The sequence below is a fragment of the Haliotis rubra genome, unplaced genomic scaffold, assembly GCF_003918875.1.
Source record: "Haliotis rubra isolate DU_JTF1 unplaced genomic scaffold, ASM391887v1 Scf498, whole genome shotgun sequence".
NCBI classification, from domain to species: domain Eukaryota; kingdom Metazoa; phylum Mollusca; class Gastropoda; order Lepetellida; family Haliotidae; genus Haliotis; species Haliotis rubra.
In genome coordinates, this window is record NW_025767188.1 from 771,686 (window position 1) to 788,307 (window position 16,622).

The window sequence follows — 16,622 nt, forward strand, 5'->3', positions numbered from 1 at the left end:
TGTCTGTCGTCCACAGGGGTGAACTAATCTTCGTAACACCACTAGATAGTTATTTCTATCATTTTTCCTCAGGAAACGACGCCTTTCATATCGAAGTTACTGGTAATCTTCCCTTTAATAACCTATTGATAATACCATTGATGGCAAGAATCTGTTCTCTGTTCATTTCTAAGATGTCTTGTCGAATCTCCTCAATGTCTTGAAACATTAGCATGAACCTTAAAATTCATAATGCTTCAACACGTACCTAGCCATACTATTTCAAGCAAACAAACTCTTATCGCGGTTGGGATCTCAGTGAGATTAGTATTGAGTCAACCTCTATTTATACTATACATAGACAACCAAGGCAGACATACTCTTAACATTGATTTATTTCCAATAGTCACACATTTGACATCACACTCTTGGTTGCAAATCCACATGACTACCCCAACGGGTCACCTCTTTCGAGGTACTCCCACCAGGGCCAAATACGGACAATCTGGAGACCATTTTTCATGTTCGGCACAGGGATCATCATCTACTTCCCAGTTCTTGAGAATGAGACCACATTGAAAACACTTGCAAACGTCCCTCTGATTAAGTACACAAATCCTGCTTGAGCCATGTGACCAGGACTCTGTTTCATCTGCACTGGCCAGTCTTTAAACGAATCGAGTCTTTTCTGGAATGAAGTCCATTCAGTCTTGATTGCACAGCAATCGAGTGTCTTGTCGAATGGGTAATGTCCACACACATCCATGATATCCCAGACCAATGGCAACACGTCCGCACAGTACAGCGTCTAAACCAAGAATGGCTTTAAACCCAGTAACTGTAGTCACTAGGGTTGCAAAAGGAACACTGGTAGTATAATGTGTAATCACTAGGTGTAGTGTCTGAAACTGTGTATGAAGACTGTTCGGGGGGACTTTATATTATTCTAAAAATAGACACACCAGGTGTTCACATGAGTCATGGTCTAAATATAGATTTTGACCCTATAAAGCCCCATAGCTAAAAATAGATTTTGACCCTATAAAGGCCCCTATACTACTCACAACAATACCACCTGAATGTCTACCATACTTTGATAGCTTAATAGGATCACAGATAAAACATTTATAATCAGTAAACAGTGCATGTATATCAATTGCATCAATACACCAAGTCTCGATGAGACAAAATATGTCAAATTGTTTACAAAAGGTTTGAAAGTCTGGGAATGTTAGCTTTGAAAGTAAACCATGAACGTTCCATGTACAAATTTGTGTAAATGTGTTCTGTCTGCACGATCCATCATGTTTTACAGAGTAGTTGGGGCCTTGGCCATAATCCTATGTTGGAGATTCTGCAGAGTTGTTAGCTGACGTTTTTCGGTTCTCCCAATGTTTACGCTGTCCAATTTGTTTAATGTCATTCTTGTCTTCTTCGTATACATATACTGCACCATCTATTATAAGTTTATCATAGTTCATATATGCAATACAGCCATCTTCTCTCGCAGTTTTCATGAACGGGAACAGTTTGGAGCGTATATTCCTCACCCTCTCCGTGAAATCCTCTGACACCCTGAATAGAGTATTACCTTTCAGGGTCTTCTTGGCGGTCTCGAGGATTTTAGTCCTCTCCTTGAACAGAGTGAATCTCACAATCACCGGTCGCTTCCCAGTCTTCGAGTGAAGCCTGTGGGCTCGTTCTATTCCAACGGTATCGGCTGATTTATATGAAAGCTCATCTTGAAGAAATTGTCGAACTTTAACTTCTGTTTCATCCCAAGTTTCACCTCTTTTGTCGTCTAGTCCATGTATTAGTAAATTGTTGCGTCTTGACTGTGCCTCCATGTTGTCCACCTTTTTGTCCATAGCCTGTATCTGTGTCTTGAGATTTGCGTTCTCATCTTCGAGCGACGACAGTTTGTTATTGTAGTCAATTGTAAACAACTCCAGCTTCCGGTCAAGGGAGGTAAGTTGCGCCTGGATAGCCGACAAGGTTTTAGCGAGGTCGCCGAGTGTTAGTGCATCATCAGTTACCACCTCTCCTGGTATATTTTTCGTCGACAGCCGTGTTTGGATCTGAGTAGAGTCTGTGGCCTTTTTAGGCGGACCTGGATTTGTTTCAACATCTCCTGCTATCGCCAGCAACGTAAAAGACAGAATAGCGAGTCTCAGGCAAAGACGTATACCACCCGGCGTCCTTATAACGCGATTTAACAGGGTGCCCCGTCTCACTCGGGGAGAGAATGTTCCAATTCTCGCTCTCCATGTTTCAATGGATATAGACATGGTGCTCCCAGGGAAGTACACTACCTTATGCACAACAGGGATTTGGTTTTCGAATAGAGTGCTACTTAGTTCACCTCGTTTTCAGCATTTAATCCGAGAGCGATTTCATGCGTGCCGCCATCATTGTCACGTGACAGGTTCCAAACATGCTCTATGGTATTGAGATCTGGACTCCTGTAGCGCCAAGGTAGTTTTGCTGTCGCTGCCTGATGTAAGAATGACCAGCACCACTTGCACGATGCGGTCAAGTATTGGCGTCCATAAAGACTGGCATTGTGTTCTGAGGTTGGTTTATATAATTTGTTATAGTCACAATTAAACTAGTCCTAATTATAGAATCGACTCTTTTAGCAGCTATTTCTTATGGATGTGGAAAGGGTTTTGACACTTTTCTATTCACAACGAACCTGTTTGAGATGTCAGTGTCCATTCAGATCTTGTCTGATCGTCACAAGGTTAAGTTTACATCCAAGGGAGAGTCACAGCTGATAGCCGATGCATAGCAACCAGCATCTCTTGCAATAACCCTCAGTGATATGTCATCATTTTGCACGCATACCAATAATTTGACATCTCAGGGCAGTTGTCTGTTGAGGAGGCCCGATATTTGCTTATCAACAACGAAATCAATTATAATTTTCCAAGTTTTCGTACTGTAAGAACGGTTTACTGAAATTTGATATTTCGTCAATGACGGGTAAATGTATTGCATTTGATGCTTGATCATGATCGTAGGACGTGTATATCTAAAATCAATGTAAGGTCCGCCAAAAACACCAAAACAACAATAGTAAGGATATGAATATAAATGGCTATATGGGGTTTTAATCATTGATATACTTTTTTCAGTGTGTATATTGGGAGGTTATCGATTAGAATAAATATAGGAATATACTGAATAAACGACATTAAAGAAGCAATTTTCCAGATTAATTCATACTTGCTGTATTGTTTTCATAATCCTGACAGATTGTTAGTGTTTACTGAGTAGTAGAATCAGTGACATCAAAGGTTACATAGATTGCTTCCTCAATCAATCAATCTCTTCTCATGGGTATCGAGACAAGAAAATCTTCCCACTAAAGTGACCCCTGTAACGGCTGGACATGAGCCACAGACATCAGCACCAGACAGCTGGTGAAAGAAGAATGCTCTGACTGTCAAGTCTATTTGCTGCCAGTCTATTGCTGATCTCACAGTAAGCTTGGAGTCATCTCTTGATGATACCACAACAGTACTTGACAAATTCAGTACAAATCTTTCTGACACTACAATGAACATCGTGGAGCAATACGCTCAATGTCACTGCTGTCTGAAGTGGTTACCAGGTGGGATAACCAACAAAACCATGTACTACCTTCCTCACAGTAAGCTTGGAGTCATGATGGACCTGATGGACCTGATGGAGCAGGGCCCTGGCTCCATGTGACTGTTGTCTGAACTGGTTACTAGCTTGGATAACCAACCAAACGTTTATGGTCCTCAAGGTTAGATTTTGTCCTCCTGGACACGTGCGCGCACGCACGCACGCACGCACACACACACACACACACAAACGCATTAAATATGTTTGAATATGTATGTTTATTTAAAAGTTCCAAAATCAGATGAAATGACATAGATGTACATTTGCAAACGAACAAACTGGCTGTATTCAGTCACGCAGTGTATTTTAATGTCCACAGTGACAACTGAGAATAGTTGACAAGAATAATAGCTAAAATGAAGCTACGCACCACACATAGACATATTTCAAATTTGAACCATATTATCCTTTTCGACATCATTACTTTATCTATACAGCATGTATTTCATTTGGACCACAGACACAAGGTTGTATATATATGTTCAAAGGATCAGGACACTTTGTCCAAAATGAAAGCATGTGAAAAAACATTATATGATAAATGTTGGCCTTCCTCGCATGAATCTGAACACTCAGCTCTATATACACTGACACATTGTAAACATGGTTGTGTTAACACCAATATGCTCTCGTGGAATATGAGAAGCCTGAAAACTGTTTCAGAATCCAGCATAGAGTGACACTGAGAATGAAAGTATTAACCTCCACCATTGTATGATAATCTAACAGAGGGGTCACTTTCTGGAACAGGCTTTGGCACTTTTAGCATTGGTTTCCGTTCAGATTATAAAGAAAAGGGACGAAACTTATTTCCATAGTCACTGCAAATCTCTATTAAAACCAGAGTCCATGTTCCAATATCAACAAGACCCATTGGAATGGCGTGTTAGGGTGCAAGTATAGCATGGCATTATGCGTTACCATTTCACACTGAACCCAAATACCAAGACCTGTCAATGAATAAAAGTCAAAGCTCAACTGGTCATCTGAAACGTGGCAGTCTCAAGGTAAAGATCATTTTGGTCTAATGTTTCTGCTATTATTGAACAATGAGTTTTTCGGTTTCTATTTTGTTGGGTGTTTGTTGTTTAACGCTCCGCTCATCAATATTCGACCTGTATTGCAGCAGCATGTAAATAATCGTATTAGTATTGACATTTCTACCATCGATCTACCCCCGATCTTTGTTTGTAAGTATTGTATACATCATGTAGAATATAACTCCTGTGAATAACACGTCTCGATTACCTCCTGAGACAAGCTCCAGAGGCATGCAGCATGTTTTTCCCGTTCAATATTCACATGAAGCGTCTGTCAAGAGAAGAGTCGGTTGTGAGGTTTCAGCAATATCACGAGCATGTGTTTGTGAACCCCTATCTACCAGGTGTTCATGGATATGTGAGCTTATCCTGCCCAACCTAGGGGACCCATCATAAACACATGCAAAGGCAGGTCAGCTGTTTACCTGAATAAGACATGGGAGTGTAGTATGTATGCTGCCAGTTAAATCAGAGAACTTCATGGGATATGAAGATTTTCAGTGATGTTGCTTGATCAAAGCCCTGATCTAATATCCACAAGGTAAACAAGCTCAGTTTATGCTAATGGGGATAACTATTTCTTTCATTTACCGTAATGTACAAGCCCAAACGTTCAGCATCTCCTCCATTGTTTTGACAGCATACTTCTCATGACATTCGCTTTCATTTTTAACAAGTCGGTCAATACCGAAATGCTTTAATGATGTTATAATTCCACAGGTCTGTGAATATGTGAAGGGTTGTGTCAAGGATTATAGTTAGTGTAGGAGACTGGGATGAAAGGGTTCATTTGTTGGACTCTTGCTTGTCACCTGGAATCGTGGTTAACTTGAGTTGAAAAAAACAACAGGTTTCTCTCCTAGTGGGAAATCTTGGTAATATCTTCCTTGAAAGGAATATCGGTTGCCTGTGGTGGCAACTAAATGAACTGGCTCCGTCACATGGAAGATTAAATGTTGTTATACCCTCACTGCTTGGATGTTACCCGTTACAGCAATCACTGCTTTATCAGGCCCACATTCGAGTATTTTATACACTACCGTCATTGTGTAGCTGGTAAACTGAGTGCTGCGTTCACCATCAAGTAGAAATGTCCACTGCATACATCTATTTGCAACACACATAAAGAACACAAATTGTGATGAAACATTCATTCGTTCGCTGTATTTGATTGCTCTTCGTGAATATCTCAACACGATTTATCTCCCTTTGACCTCTCTATTGTCACGTCAATCCAGTGTACCCCTCCACTGCAATGACAGAGCTGTATCTTCTGTGTATCACAACACGTCACGAGTTGGCCAAGCCAACAATGTGTACGTGTGAAGTAATAGTTTACTGTATTTGTATCAGTGATCAGATGGCCACTTCATCCACTGACTAGTCTGGCTGTTGTCCGACCCGATGAAACACGATCCCCTTTCCAACATTGATGTAACATTCCCAGCTTGTTTACCTGTTGCAATCACAAGGGTGGAACTATCGTGGGCGGTTATGTGATCAGAATAATGCATAAGTAAATTGTGAAAGGTGTGCACAAACATTTCTGCATTCCAAGGCATATTACACAACAGGTCTGTTTAGAATAGAATAACAATAGGTATTTAATACACATGTCGATGAATAAACAATTGATAGTCTTTAAACAATCAGTAAAACAATTTTACCTAGATCCCCAGATTTCAGGTCATTACGACAACACACACTATCGATATACTACATGCTATGAACCATGTGGTCTCATTGAGACAATATATTTGAATAGAAAATACAAGTACGGACCATCTTTACATTACTTTATTTTACCTTAAGATATATTTGTCGAATTCTGATTGGTCAATAACCAAAGCATACGAAACCACGAAGGCGGATTTCACCCTGTCAAATCGGGAACAGGTCAAAAGGGCCAACGGACAAAAAGGCCAAACTATTAGAAGATTTTGACTTTCCCTTGGCCCTTTTGTCCTTTGGCCCTTTTAATTACAACCCGTCAAATCTGTCACGTGACACACTGCACTGCTTGGACCGTGACGTGGCAGCTAAAAAGTTCATCGCTTCGAAATTTTACAGTTGACGTATACAATTATGAGTATAAACAAAGTAATGAAATTGTTTTCTTATTTGTTTGTGTCAATAAACATATCCCCAAAGAAAATGTTTCCGTATTCACTTGTCGTTTAACAAAACCTCAAAATCGGTATTTTTTATCATAAACTTAGCCGTTTATCAAAAACTAATAATCTCCCATTATGACCGTTCAGCAAAAATAATGCCCGAAACGTTCTGCGACTCATTCTGCCGAAATAGAGTTAGTGTTAAAGATAAGCTAAATATAGGGATCTTAGGGTAATAAATTCGTCACACGGTGTTTGAGAGGGTGTACGGGACTGTAAGACCCTTGTAAATTACGTATTTCATGAGACACCCTTTCAAACCAGCTTGTGACCAATATTTCATTACAAAACAGTACGTTGTGTCTTTCTAAACTAGGTATCATTCATCACATTCACATACAAAATCGTGGATGATTTGTCAGAGTGATTAAAAAACACCGAATGAGTTGATATTTAACGTCACATCAGCAGTATTTCAGTCATATTGTGACGAAAACTATCCCCACAGTAATCAGTAATATGTTGAGACCTTAAGATAAAACACAACGGTAAAATGTGATTTCAGCTGATCCTGAAGTACATCACATCATATTCCTCCAAGTAACATATAACTATATTTAACTGAAAGGGATTGTGACATGTTCTCTCACTTACAGCATGTAAATATCTTCACTTCATTGTCTGTACACAAGTACATACGACCACGTCCACCAACACACAGTCCCCGTGGATTCTTGACACCATCCTGTGATGTCAGTTTGTTTCTAACAAACTGTCCTGACTCTGTCAGATGGATGACTCTGTGTTGTAGGCAGTCTGTCACCAGGATGTCGCCTGTGCTGGTACTTGTGATACCACATGGAACCTTCAGTGCTGTGTGTCCTGTAGGTCTGTAGTTGAACAGCACATCACCCTCGGGGGTCAGACACATGACACTGTTGGTTCCACTGTCAGACACCAGGATGTTTCCTGTCCTCGTGGTACAGAGGGAGCTGGGAAACTGTAAGATGTTTCCACCATTGGGGCGAGGACAGACTGACTTCAGCACGTGTCCCGACATATCCAGGATATCAACACAGGGGAGGGGACACGGAACCTGCTGCTAGTGTTGATGGTGTCAGAGACGTTATACCGAAGTACTGTTTGCTGGTTGTGATGGTCGACAGCAGCACCAGGTCAGGGTTCACTTCAACTGTTACAATCTGACTGGTATACGGCATAGTGACAGCCACCTGGTTGTGTTTTACCCTTGTTATACCATAGGGTTTACCTTCCAGACTGAGCTTGCTGTGACCTGGCTGACTGTTCCTGGTGTAGAAGAACTTCACACTGTTGTTGTTGTAGTGTGTAACTACCACTGTGTCTGTACCATTCACCTCTAACATCGTCACGTCAATGGGGGCTCCCCCACCTGCATCTCCTGCTACTGTTACGTCAATGGTGTCCTGTAACACAGGAGCAGCTTTCAGGTCCAGCACATCGTCATACTGGACGTGTATCTCACCCAGATGGAGATCTTCCAGTGTTCTACTCAGCTTGTCCGTGTCCTGTCTGAATGTTATCCTGTCTATTCTTCCCTTCTCCTTCACGTCTACGACTCCGACAGCCTCCACATCACCGGCCTCACATCCCTGATACATCTCATACACATCCATGTCACACTCAGATTGTAGAGCCTGGTCTATCAGCTCAGTATGTTGTTGGTACATCTGTACTGACATCTCACCTGACTTTATGTCTGCCTTCAGTTGTCCGATGTGTCTGTCAGACATCTCTTTCAGTTCAGACAGAAGTTTCCGTTCCTTGACTTTGATCACCTCTATTGCTGTGAGACTTGCAGACTTGATGTTTGATTCTATTTTTAGGTGAAGCGCCAATTCTTCTTTGACCCTGGAGTTTTGTTTTCCAACATATGTTTTCATCTCATCGTGTTTCTTTAATAAATTCTCTTTATTCCTTTTCAGCTCGGTTTTCATTGCAGGAATCTCTGACTCAATTTCAACTACCATGTCGCATTTCCTGTGATGGATAGTGCAGCATGTTTGACAAACAGCTGTGTTACAATCTTTACAAAGATATTTGATATTCTCGTCCTTGTGAACTTTACACATGACCTTTCTCTTGACTTTGACCCTTGTCTCTCCAGACAGGTCAACTACATCATGGTGACGGGTAGAGGGGATTCGTTGGTGCATCCGGGTACATCGTTCACACAGTGCGTCGTCACAAACAGAACACCAAGATGTAGCTGGAGTTGTCTCCCCTTCCTCCTTACAATAACTGCAGTTAGTTGTATCTGAAATAACCATTTATCCACGTGGTGATATTAACCTGGTGACATCACAAAGTATTATAGGTGCTAGATGTGGTGATGTTAACCTCGTGACATCACAATGTATTATAGGGCTTGATGTGGTGATATTAACCTCGTGACATCACAATGTATCATAAGGCTAGACATGGCGCATCATGTTTAATCCCCACACAGGTTAGAAAATGAATCGCAAACATCAGAACGTCTCAGGTTGAAACGTTTTGGAAAACAGTTGGGAACTGTCTCACCGTACACGTTGTTCTGCGGGTCATGAATAATGTTTATAAGGTAGACCCTAGATCATGTCACCTCTGACATGCTGTCTCTTGCTAATGAAACAGGGGCGGAACTACCATTATAAAAAAGCCCGGGCTTACACATGGTTGTTGCCAAAAATGTTGAACAAGCCCTCAATACTATCTAAATATAGCTTTGTAACCTATCGGGCCTACTCGAAAAAATAAACTGGCTTGCTATGCGCCTGTGAAACACATATCCACAATACAAGTGCACATTTTTCACAAACAAACTGTTTTATCTAACACAGGAGTCACATACTACTTAATACCGTTTAATTCCACAAACATTCCAGTTTCGTAAAAGTAATTATTCTTTTACCTGCTTACAAACAACATGTATATTAGTAAAACCCACAAACACTCACCTTTAGATCCACGCCCAAACGAGTCCAACAGTCCCTGGATGATAAAGATAGGCTTGACGTCATCCGCCCACTCCTCCACTGGTCTCTCGGGGTCAGACACTTTCGTCATCTTCCTGCAGAATGGACACAGGAGGGACTTGGCACTGATGGCTTCTGGTCTGGTTTTGGTGTAGTTGACGACACATTTCCGACAGAAGGTGTCATTACACACAAGTGTACAGGGCTTGTCAAACACCTCTGTACATATGGTGCATGTCAGGAAGTGTTCGGTCAACTTCTGGGAGGTCGCCATCTCTCCGACAAAACGACAACAGGCACGACATGAACATAATATCCACTATACAAACCACATTCATCAAACCAACACCGACCATATTTGTAGTCCTGATTTACTGACAGATGAAAAACTACAAATCCATGTCAAGTAAATCCTGTCTTGAAATAATGAACGAGTGAAAACATAATTTCGGATGTATGTAGATCCTATAATCAATGAGATATTGTATTGGTAGAAGGGTTGTAACTGGGCCGTGTGTATTGTGTGTGTATGATGTGAGCTTGTGTGGGTGGCTCTGTATTTCTGGTCATACGTAAAACATGGAACAGCCATTCCCTCACATATTTCACGTTATACACAAACAATCCTGTATTTTAGAAGCGTTAGAAGCTGGATATCATAGGATGGAGGGAAAAGACCGTCTGTTGGTTTGATTCTGTCCAACTTTCCTCTTTGATACTGCATCCGTTGAGCTACAGTAGAATGTTTATACTATTGTGTTATGTTATTATTATCAAATTATACTCCCACTCTATTTGTATCGTCCTTGTTTTGCTTTTGTACGAGATGAACAGAGATGTAGAATAATCTGGCCATGTGGAAGTAATTTCCCCTGCTTTGTATCGTAGCATATATGATAGCCACTAATAATCGTACATACGTCAACAGGTCTCAGTATTGAAGTCAACAGGCTGATAAGAGAAAATGTTGAACGTAGATCCTCGAATTAATATGGTTATCCCAGATGTATAATTCAGTCAGATATCAGGTTATGAGAATCTGTCTCTAGATAGTTGTCGAGTTTGACGAACCGTTGTTCCTTCCCAATACACAATAGTTCACAAATACCCAGCTACAGACAACACGGACCTACCTGAGGCAATCAGCTGGCGTAACAAGGGGCGGCTATGGTCAGGTGTGATATACCTTTGTGGAACTTGGACTTCGATATCGACGGGAATACATGTGTCGTGTAGTCTGCATCGACTACACACAGTTCCCGTTGTGAAAACGTGTTTGGTTTGATTAAGACATGAGCTTTGTGTGTCAGGTTCCGTAGATCCGAATACGGATGCGGTTTATTATAATTCACACAGACACATCTCTGTCACCTCACTTTAAAACACCCCCCTTTTGTGACAATAGTCAGGAAATAATAACCGTACAGGTGAAGGAAGCTGAAAAATGTGAGTTTTCAATATCTACAAAGATATGTATTATCCATTCTGTCCTGTCTACAGACGTGACATTGTGACTCAACAGGGTGGGTTGGTGTTGATTGCCCGGTGCAGTCTTGGTTTTACATGCAGCCCGGTCAAGAGTCATTTCGTGGTTACAATAGGTCACCAGCAATCTGTAGTCGACTTAGCTGATAACATGAAGTTGTATCCTGGATCGTTATCTCGCTGAGTGTGGCGTTAACAACACACAACCAGCATGTATTTGCAGGTTGTCATAGGTTTGATACTGATGACTCTGGCAAGTCCACATGACAGTAATTGGATATAGCGCAATTGTAGGTTACATTTTTAGTATGAACTGTAACAGTTGACATCTTTTGTAAATATATTACACTTTAAATTGCCTGTTGCATCGATCGCAGGAGCATCATTTGTTTGACTTAATTCAAGCTGTGACAACATTAAAGAAATACAAGATTGACCTCAGCCGACTCTCTCATCTTACCATGTTAAATCAGTGTTGGAACATCCCTCACTGAGATATTAAACAGTAACGTCACAGTTGCAGCGAACATACGAAGCTTATAGTTCATAACGTGAGAGCTTAGTGCATATAACTACATCGGGCACACTGGATGTCGGACGTGATGAGGAATCCCAGTATTCTACTGTACGTATAAGATGTAATGCTTTTGTTTAATCAATCTGAACCTTATGTTAAGGATTGGTATTTGTTCTGTGAAGGTTAATAAACGGTAACGTTGAAATGATGTATGCATTCACAAGCGAAGAAATACCCCATGACACAATTGATGAAGCCACTTCACAGTGTCCATCCTGTGATACTGAGGAGCTAAAGATTGACCCACTCAGCAATTAATGGTAATATACAAGTGAGGAGATGCCCTGTATTTGACGGACAATCTACACAAATATATCAAACTGGGTGATGCTTACACTTCCTCGAAGATCTTCTGTTTCACACCCCAGTTCTCTAATCTGTAATAGACTGGTCATGATTGTGGAGACAGGATGGAAGAAAGCTCATGAACATATCACATCCATAAACTCCTAAACTGTGTGGACGCGCAGCTATATCACATTGGTGCGGTATATCTCTTGCTGAATAGTTCAGAATCTTATATTTATCATGCTTTCGTTGTTAACTCTAGGAGCACTATGTGCTTTCAGCTCAAATGTCACTCATTTTGTTTAAACTCAGTTAACAAACCTTCCATGGATCTATGATAATTTTGGTATTGAGATCTGGACTCCTGTAGCGCCACGGTAGTTTTGCTGTCGCTGCCTGATGTAAGAATGACCAACACCACTTGCACGATGCAAGCATTGTCGTCTATAAAGACTGGCATTGTGTTCTGAGGTTGGTTTTTATAATTTGTTATAGTCACAATTAATATAGTCCCAATTATAGAATCTCCTCTTTTAGCAGCTATTTCTTGTGGATGTGTAAAGGATTTTGTCACTTTTCTATTCACAACGAACCTGTTTGAGCTGTCAGTGTCCATTCAGATCTTGTCTGATCGTCACAAGGTTAGTTTACATCCATGTGAGAGTCACAGATGATAGCCGATGCATAGCAAACAGCATCTCTTGCAACAACCCTCGGTGACATGTCATCATTTTGCTCGCATACCTATAATTTGACATCTCAGGGCAGTTGTCTGTTGAGAAGGCCCGATATTTGCTTATCAACAACGAAATCAATTATGATTTTCCAAGTTATCGTACTGTAAGAACAGTTTACGAAAATGTGATATTTCGTCAATGACGGGTAAATGTATTGCATTTGATGCTTGATCATGATCGTAGGACGTGTATATCTAAAATCAATGTAAGGTCCGCAGGAAGAACTAAAACAACAATACAAACAGACATAGTTAGGATATGAATATGAATGGCTATATGGGGTTTAAAACATTCAATAAAGGACATTAAAGAAGCAATTTTCAAGATTAATTCAGGCTTGCTGTATTGTTTTTCATAATCCTGACAGATTGTTAGTGTTTACTGAGTAGCAGAATCAGTGACATCAAAGGTTACATAGATTGCTTCCTCAATCAATATGTACCTGGTTGTGTCAGTTTAATTATCCTTTTGAGATGAACATCCTGTGCATATTACTTCAATCAATCTCTTCTCATGGGTATCAAGACAAAAAATCTTCCCACTAAAGTGACCCCTGTAAAGGCTGGACATGAGTCACAGACACCATCAGCACCAGACAGCTGGTGAAAGTAGAATGCTCTGAGTGTCAAGGTGATATTTGCTGCCAGTCTATTGCTGAACTCACAGTAAGCTTGGAGTCATCTCTTCACAAATTCAGTCCAAATGTTTCTGACGCTTCAATGAACATCGTGGAACAATCAGTGTGGCTGCTACCTGAAGGGGTTCCAAGGTAGGATAACCAACAGACCATTTACTACCTTCCTCACAGTAAGCTTGAACCTGGTGGAACTGATGGAGCTGCTCCATGTGACTGTTGTCTGAAGTGGTTACCACGTGGGATAACCCAACAAAACCATTTACTACCTTCCTCACTGTAAGCTTGGAGTCATGATGGACCTGATGGACCTGATGGAGCAGGGCCCTGGCTCCATGTGACTGTTGTTTGAACTGGTTACAGGTTGGATAACCAACAAAACGTTTATGGTCCTCAAGGTTAGCTTTTGTCCTCCTGGACACGTGCGCGCACGCACGCACACACACACACACACACACACACACACACAAACGCGCACTAAATATGTTTGAATATGTATGTTTATTCAAAAGTTCCAAAATCAGATGAAATGGCCAGTACATTTACAAACGGACAAACTGGACGTATTCAGTCACACAGTGTATTTTAATGTCCACAGTGACAACTGAGAATAGGTGACAAGAATAATAGCTAAAATGAAGCTACGCACCACACATAGACATATTTCAAATGTGTACCTAGTATCCTTCTCGACATCATTACTTTATCTATACAGCATGTATTTCATTTGGACCACAGACACAAGGTTGTATATATATGTTCAAAGGATCAGGACAATTTGTCCAAAATGAAAGCATGTGAAAAAACAATATAATAAATGTTGGCCTTCCTCGCATGAATCTGAACACTGACTCAGCTCTCTATACACTGACACAATGTAAATATGGTTGTGTTTACACCAATATGCTCTAGTGGAATATGAGAAGCCTGACAACTGTTTCAGAATCCGGCATAGAGTGACACTGAGTACGAATGTTTTAACCTCCACCACTGTATGATAATCTAACAGAAGGGGTCACTTTCTGGAAGAGGCTTTGGCACTTTTAGCATTAGTTTCAGCTCAAATTATAAAGAAAAGGGACGAAACTTATTTCCATAGTCACTGCAAATCTCTATTAAAACCAGAGTCCATGTTCCAATATGAACAAGACCCATTAGAATGGCGCGTTAGGGTCCAAGTACAGCATGACATCATCCGTTACCATTTCACACTGAACCCAAATACCAAGACCTTTAAATGAATAAAAGTCAAAGCTCAACTGGTCGTGTGAATTGTGGCAGTCTAAAGGTAAAGGTCATTTTGGTCTAATGTTTCTGCTATTTTTGAACAATGAGTTTTTCGGTTTTTATTTTGTTGGGTGTTTGCAGCTTAACGCTCCGCTCATCAATATTCGACCTGTAACAGCATGTATATAATCGTATCAGTATTGACATTTCTACCATCGATCTACCATCGACCTTTGTTTGTAAGTATTGTATACATCATATAGAATATAACTCCTGTGAATAACACGTCTCGATTACCTCCTGAGACAAGCTCCAGAGGCATGCAGCATGTTTTGCCCGTTCAATATTCACATGAAGCGTCTGTCAAGAGGAGAGTCGGTTGTGAGGTTTCAGCAATATCACGAGCATGTGTTTGTGAATCCCTATCTACTAGGTGTTCATGGAAATGTGAGCTTATCCTGCCCAACCTGGGGGGTCCATCATAAACACATGCAAAGGCAGGTCAGCTGTTTACCTGAATAAGACATGGGGATATTTAACGTCACATCAGCAGTATTTCAGTCATATTGTGACGAAAACATTTCCACACAGTAATCAGTAATATGTTTGAGACCTTAAGATTAAACACAAGGGTAAAAAATGTGATTTCATGTTCCTGAAGTATATCACATCATATTCCTCCAAGTAACATATAACTATATACTATATACTGAAAGGGATTGTGACACGTTCCCTCACTTACAGCATGTAAATACTTTCACTCCATCTGATGTACACAAGTACATACGACCACGACCACCAACACACAGTCCCCTTGGATACTGGTCACCATCCTGTGATGTCAGTATGTTTCTAACAAACTGTCCTGACTCTGTCAGATGGATGACTCTGTGTTGTGAGTAGTCTGTCACCAGGATGTCGCCTGTGCTGGTACTTGTGATACCACGTGGATACTTCAGTGCTGTGTCTCCTGTAGGTCTGTAGTTGAACACCACATCTCCCTCGGGGGTCAGACACACGACACACTTGGTTCCACAGTCAGACACCAGGATGTTTCCTGTCCTCGTGGTACAGAGGAAGCTGGGATACTTTAAGATGTCTCCACCTCTGTGGCCAGGACAAACTGACTTCAGCACGTGTCCCGACATATCCAGGATATCAACACAGGGAGGGGAGTGGGAACTTGCTGCTAGTGTTGATGGTGTCAGAGACGTTATACCCCAGTACTGTTTGCTGGTTGTGATGGTCGACAGCAGCACCAGGTCAGGGTTCACTTCAACTGTTACAATCTGACTGGTATCCAGCACAGTGACAGCCACCTGGTTGTGTTTCAGCCTTGTTATACCCCATGGTCTACCTCCCAGACTGAGCTTGCTGTGACCTGTCTGACTGTTCCTGGTGTAGAAGGACTTTACCATGTTGTTGTTGTAGTCTGTAACTACCACTGTGTCTGTACCATTCACCTCTAGCACCGTCACGTCAGGTCACAGGGGCATCCTCCTACAGGAGCAGTGTCCAGCTGCACAGGAGCAGCCTTCAGGTCCAGCACGTCAATGGTGTCCTGTAACACAGGAGCAGCCTTCAGGTCCAGCACATCGTCATACTGGACGTGTATCTCACCCAGATGGAGATCTTCCAGTGCTCTCTACTCAGCTTGTCCGTGTCCTGTCTGAATGTTATCCTGTCTATTCTTCCCTTCTCCTTCACGTCTACGACTCCGACAGCCTCCACATCACCGGCCTCACATCCCTGATACATCTCATACACATCCATGTCACACTCAGATTGTAGAGCCTGGTCTATCAGCTCAGTCTGTTGTTGGTACATCTGTACTGACATCTCACCTGACTTTATGTCTGCCTTCAGTTGTCCAATGTGTCTGTCAGACATC

At 41.4% G+C, this 16,622-nt stretch overlaps 2 protein-coding genes across 3 annotated transcripts in view; both read right to left on the reverse strand.

Annotated features, from left to right (window-relative positions):
* The window catches only part of LOC124291622 (protein wech-like), an 81,596-nt gene extending 66,341 nt beyond the window's left edge, over nt 1-15,255 (reverse strand). The window contains exons 1-3 of one of the 2 annotated variants that reach the window (XM_046728674.1): nt 15,029-15,255; nt 9,766-10,059; nt 8,853-9,083 (exon numbers count right to left, since the gene is read on the reverse strand). In XM_046728674.1, coding sequence (XP_046584630.1) covers nt 8,853-9,083; nt 9,766-10,059; nt 15,029-15,053 — 550 coding nt within the window. In that variant the 5' untranslated portion in view covers nt 15,054-15,255. The remainder of the gene's footprint in view (nt 1-8,852; nt 9,084-9,765; nt 10,060-15,028) is intronic. The other variant, XM_046728675.1, reaches the window with a different exon arrangement.
* Nucleotides 1-16,622, reverse strand: part of LOC124291625 — a 94,019-nt gene that overhangs the window by 40,974 nt on the left and 36,423 nt on the right. The window lies entirely within an intron of this gene.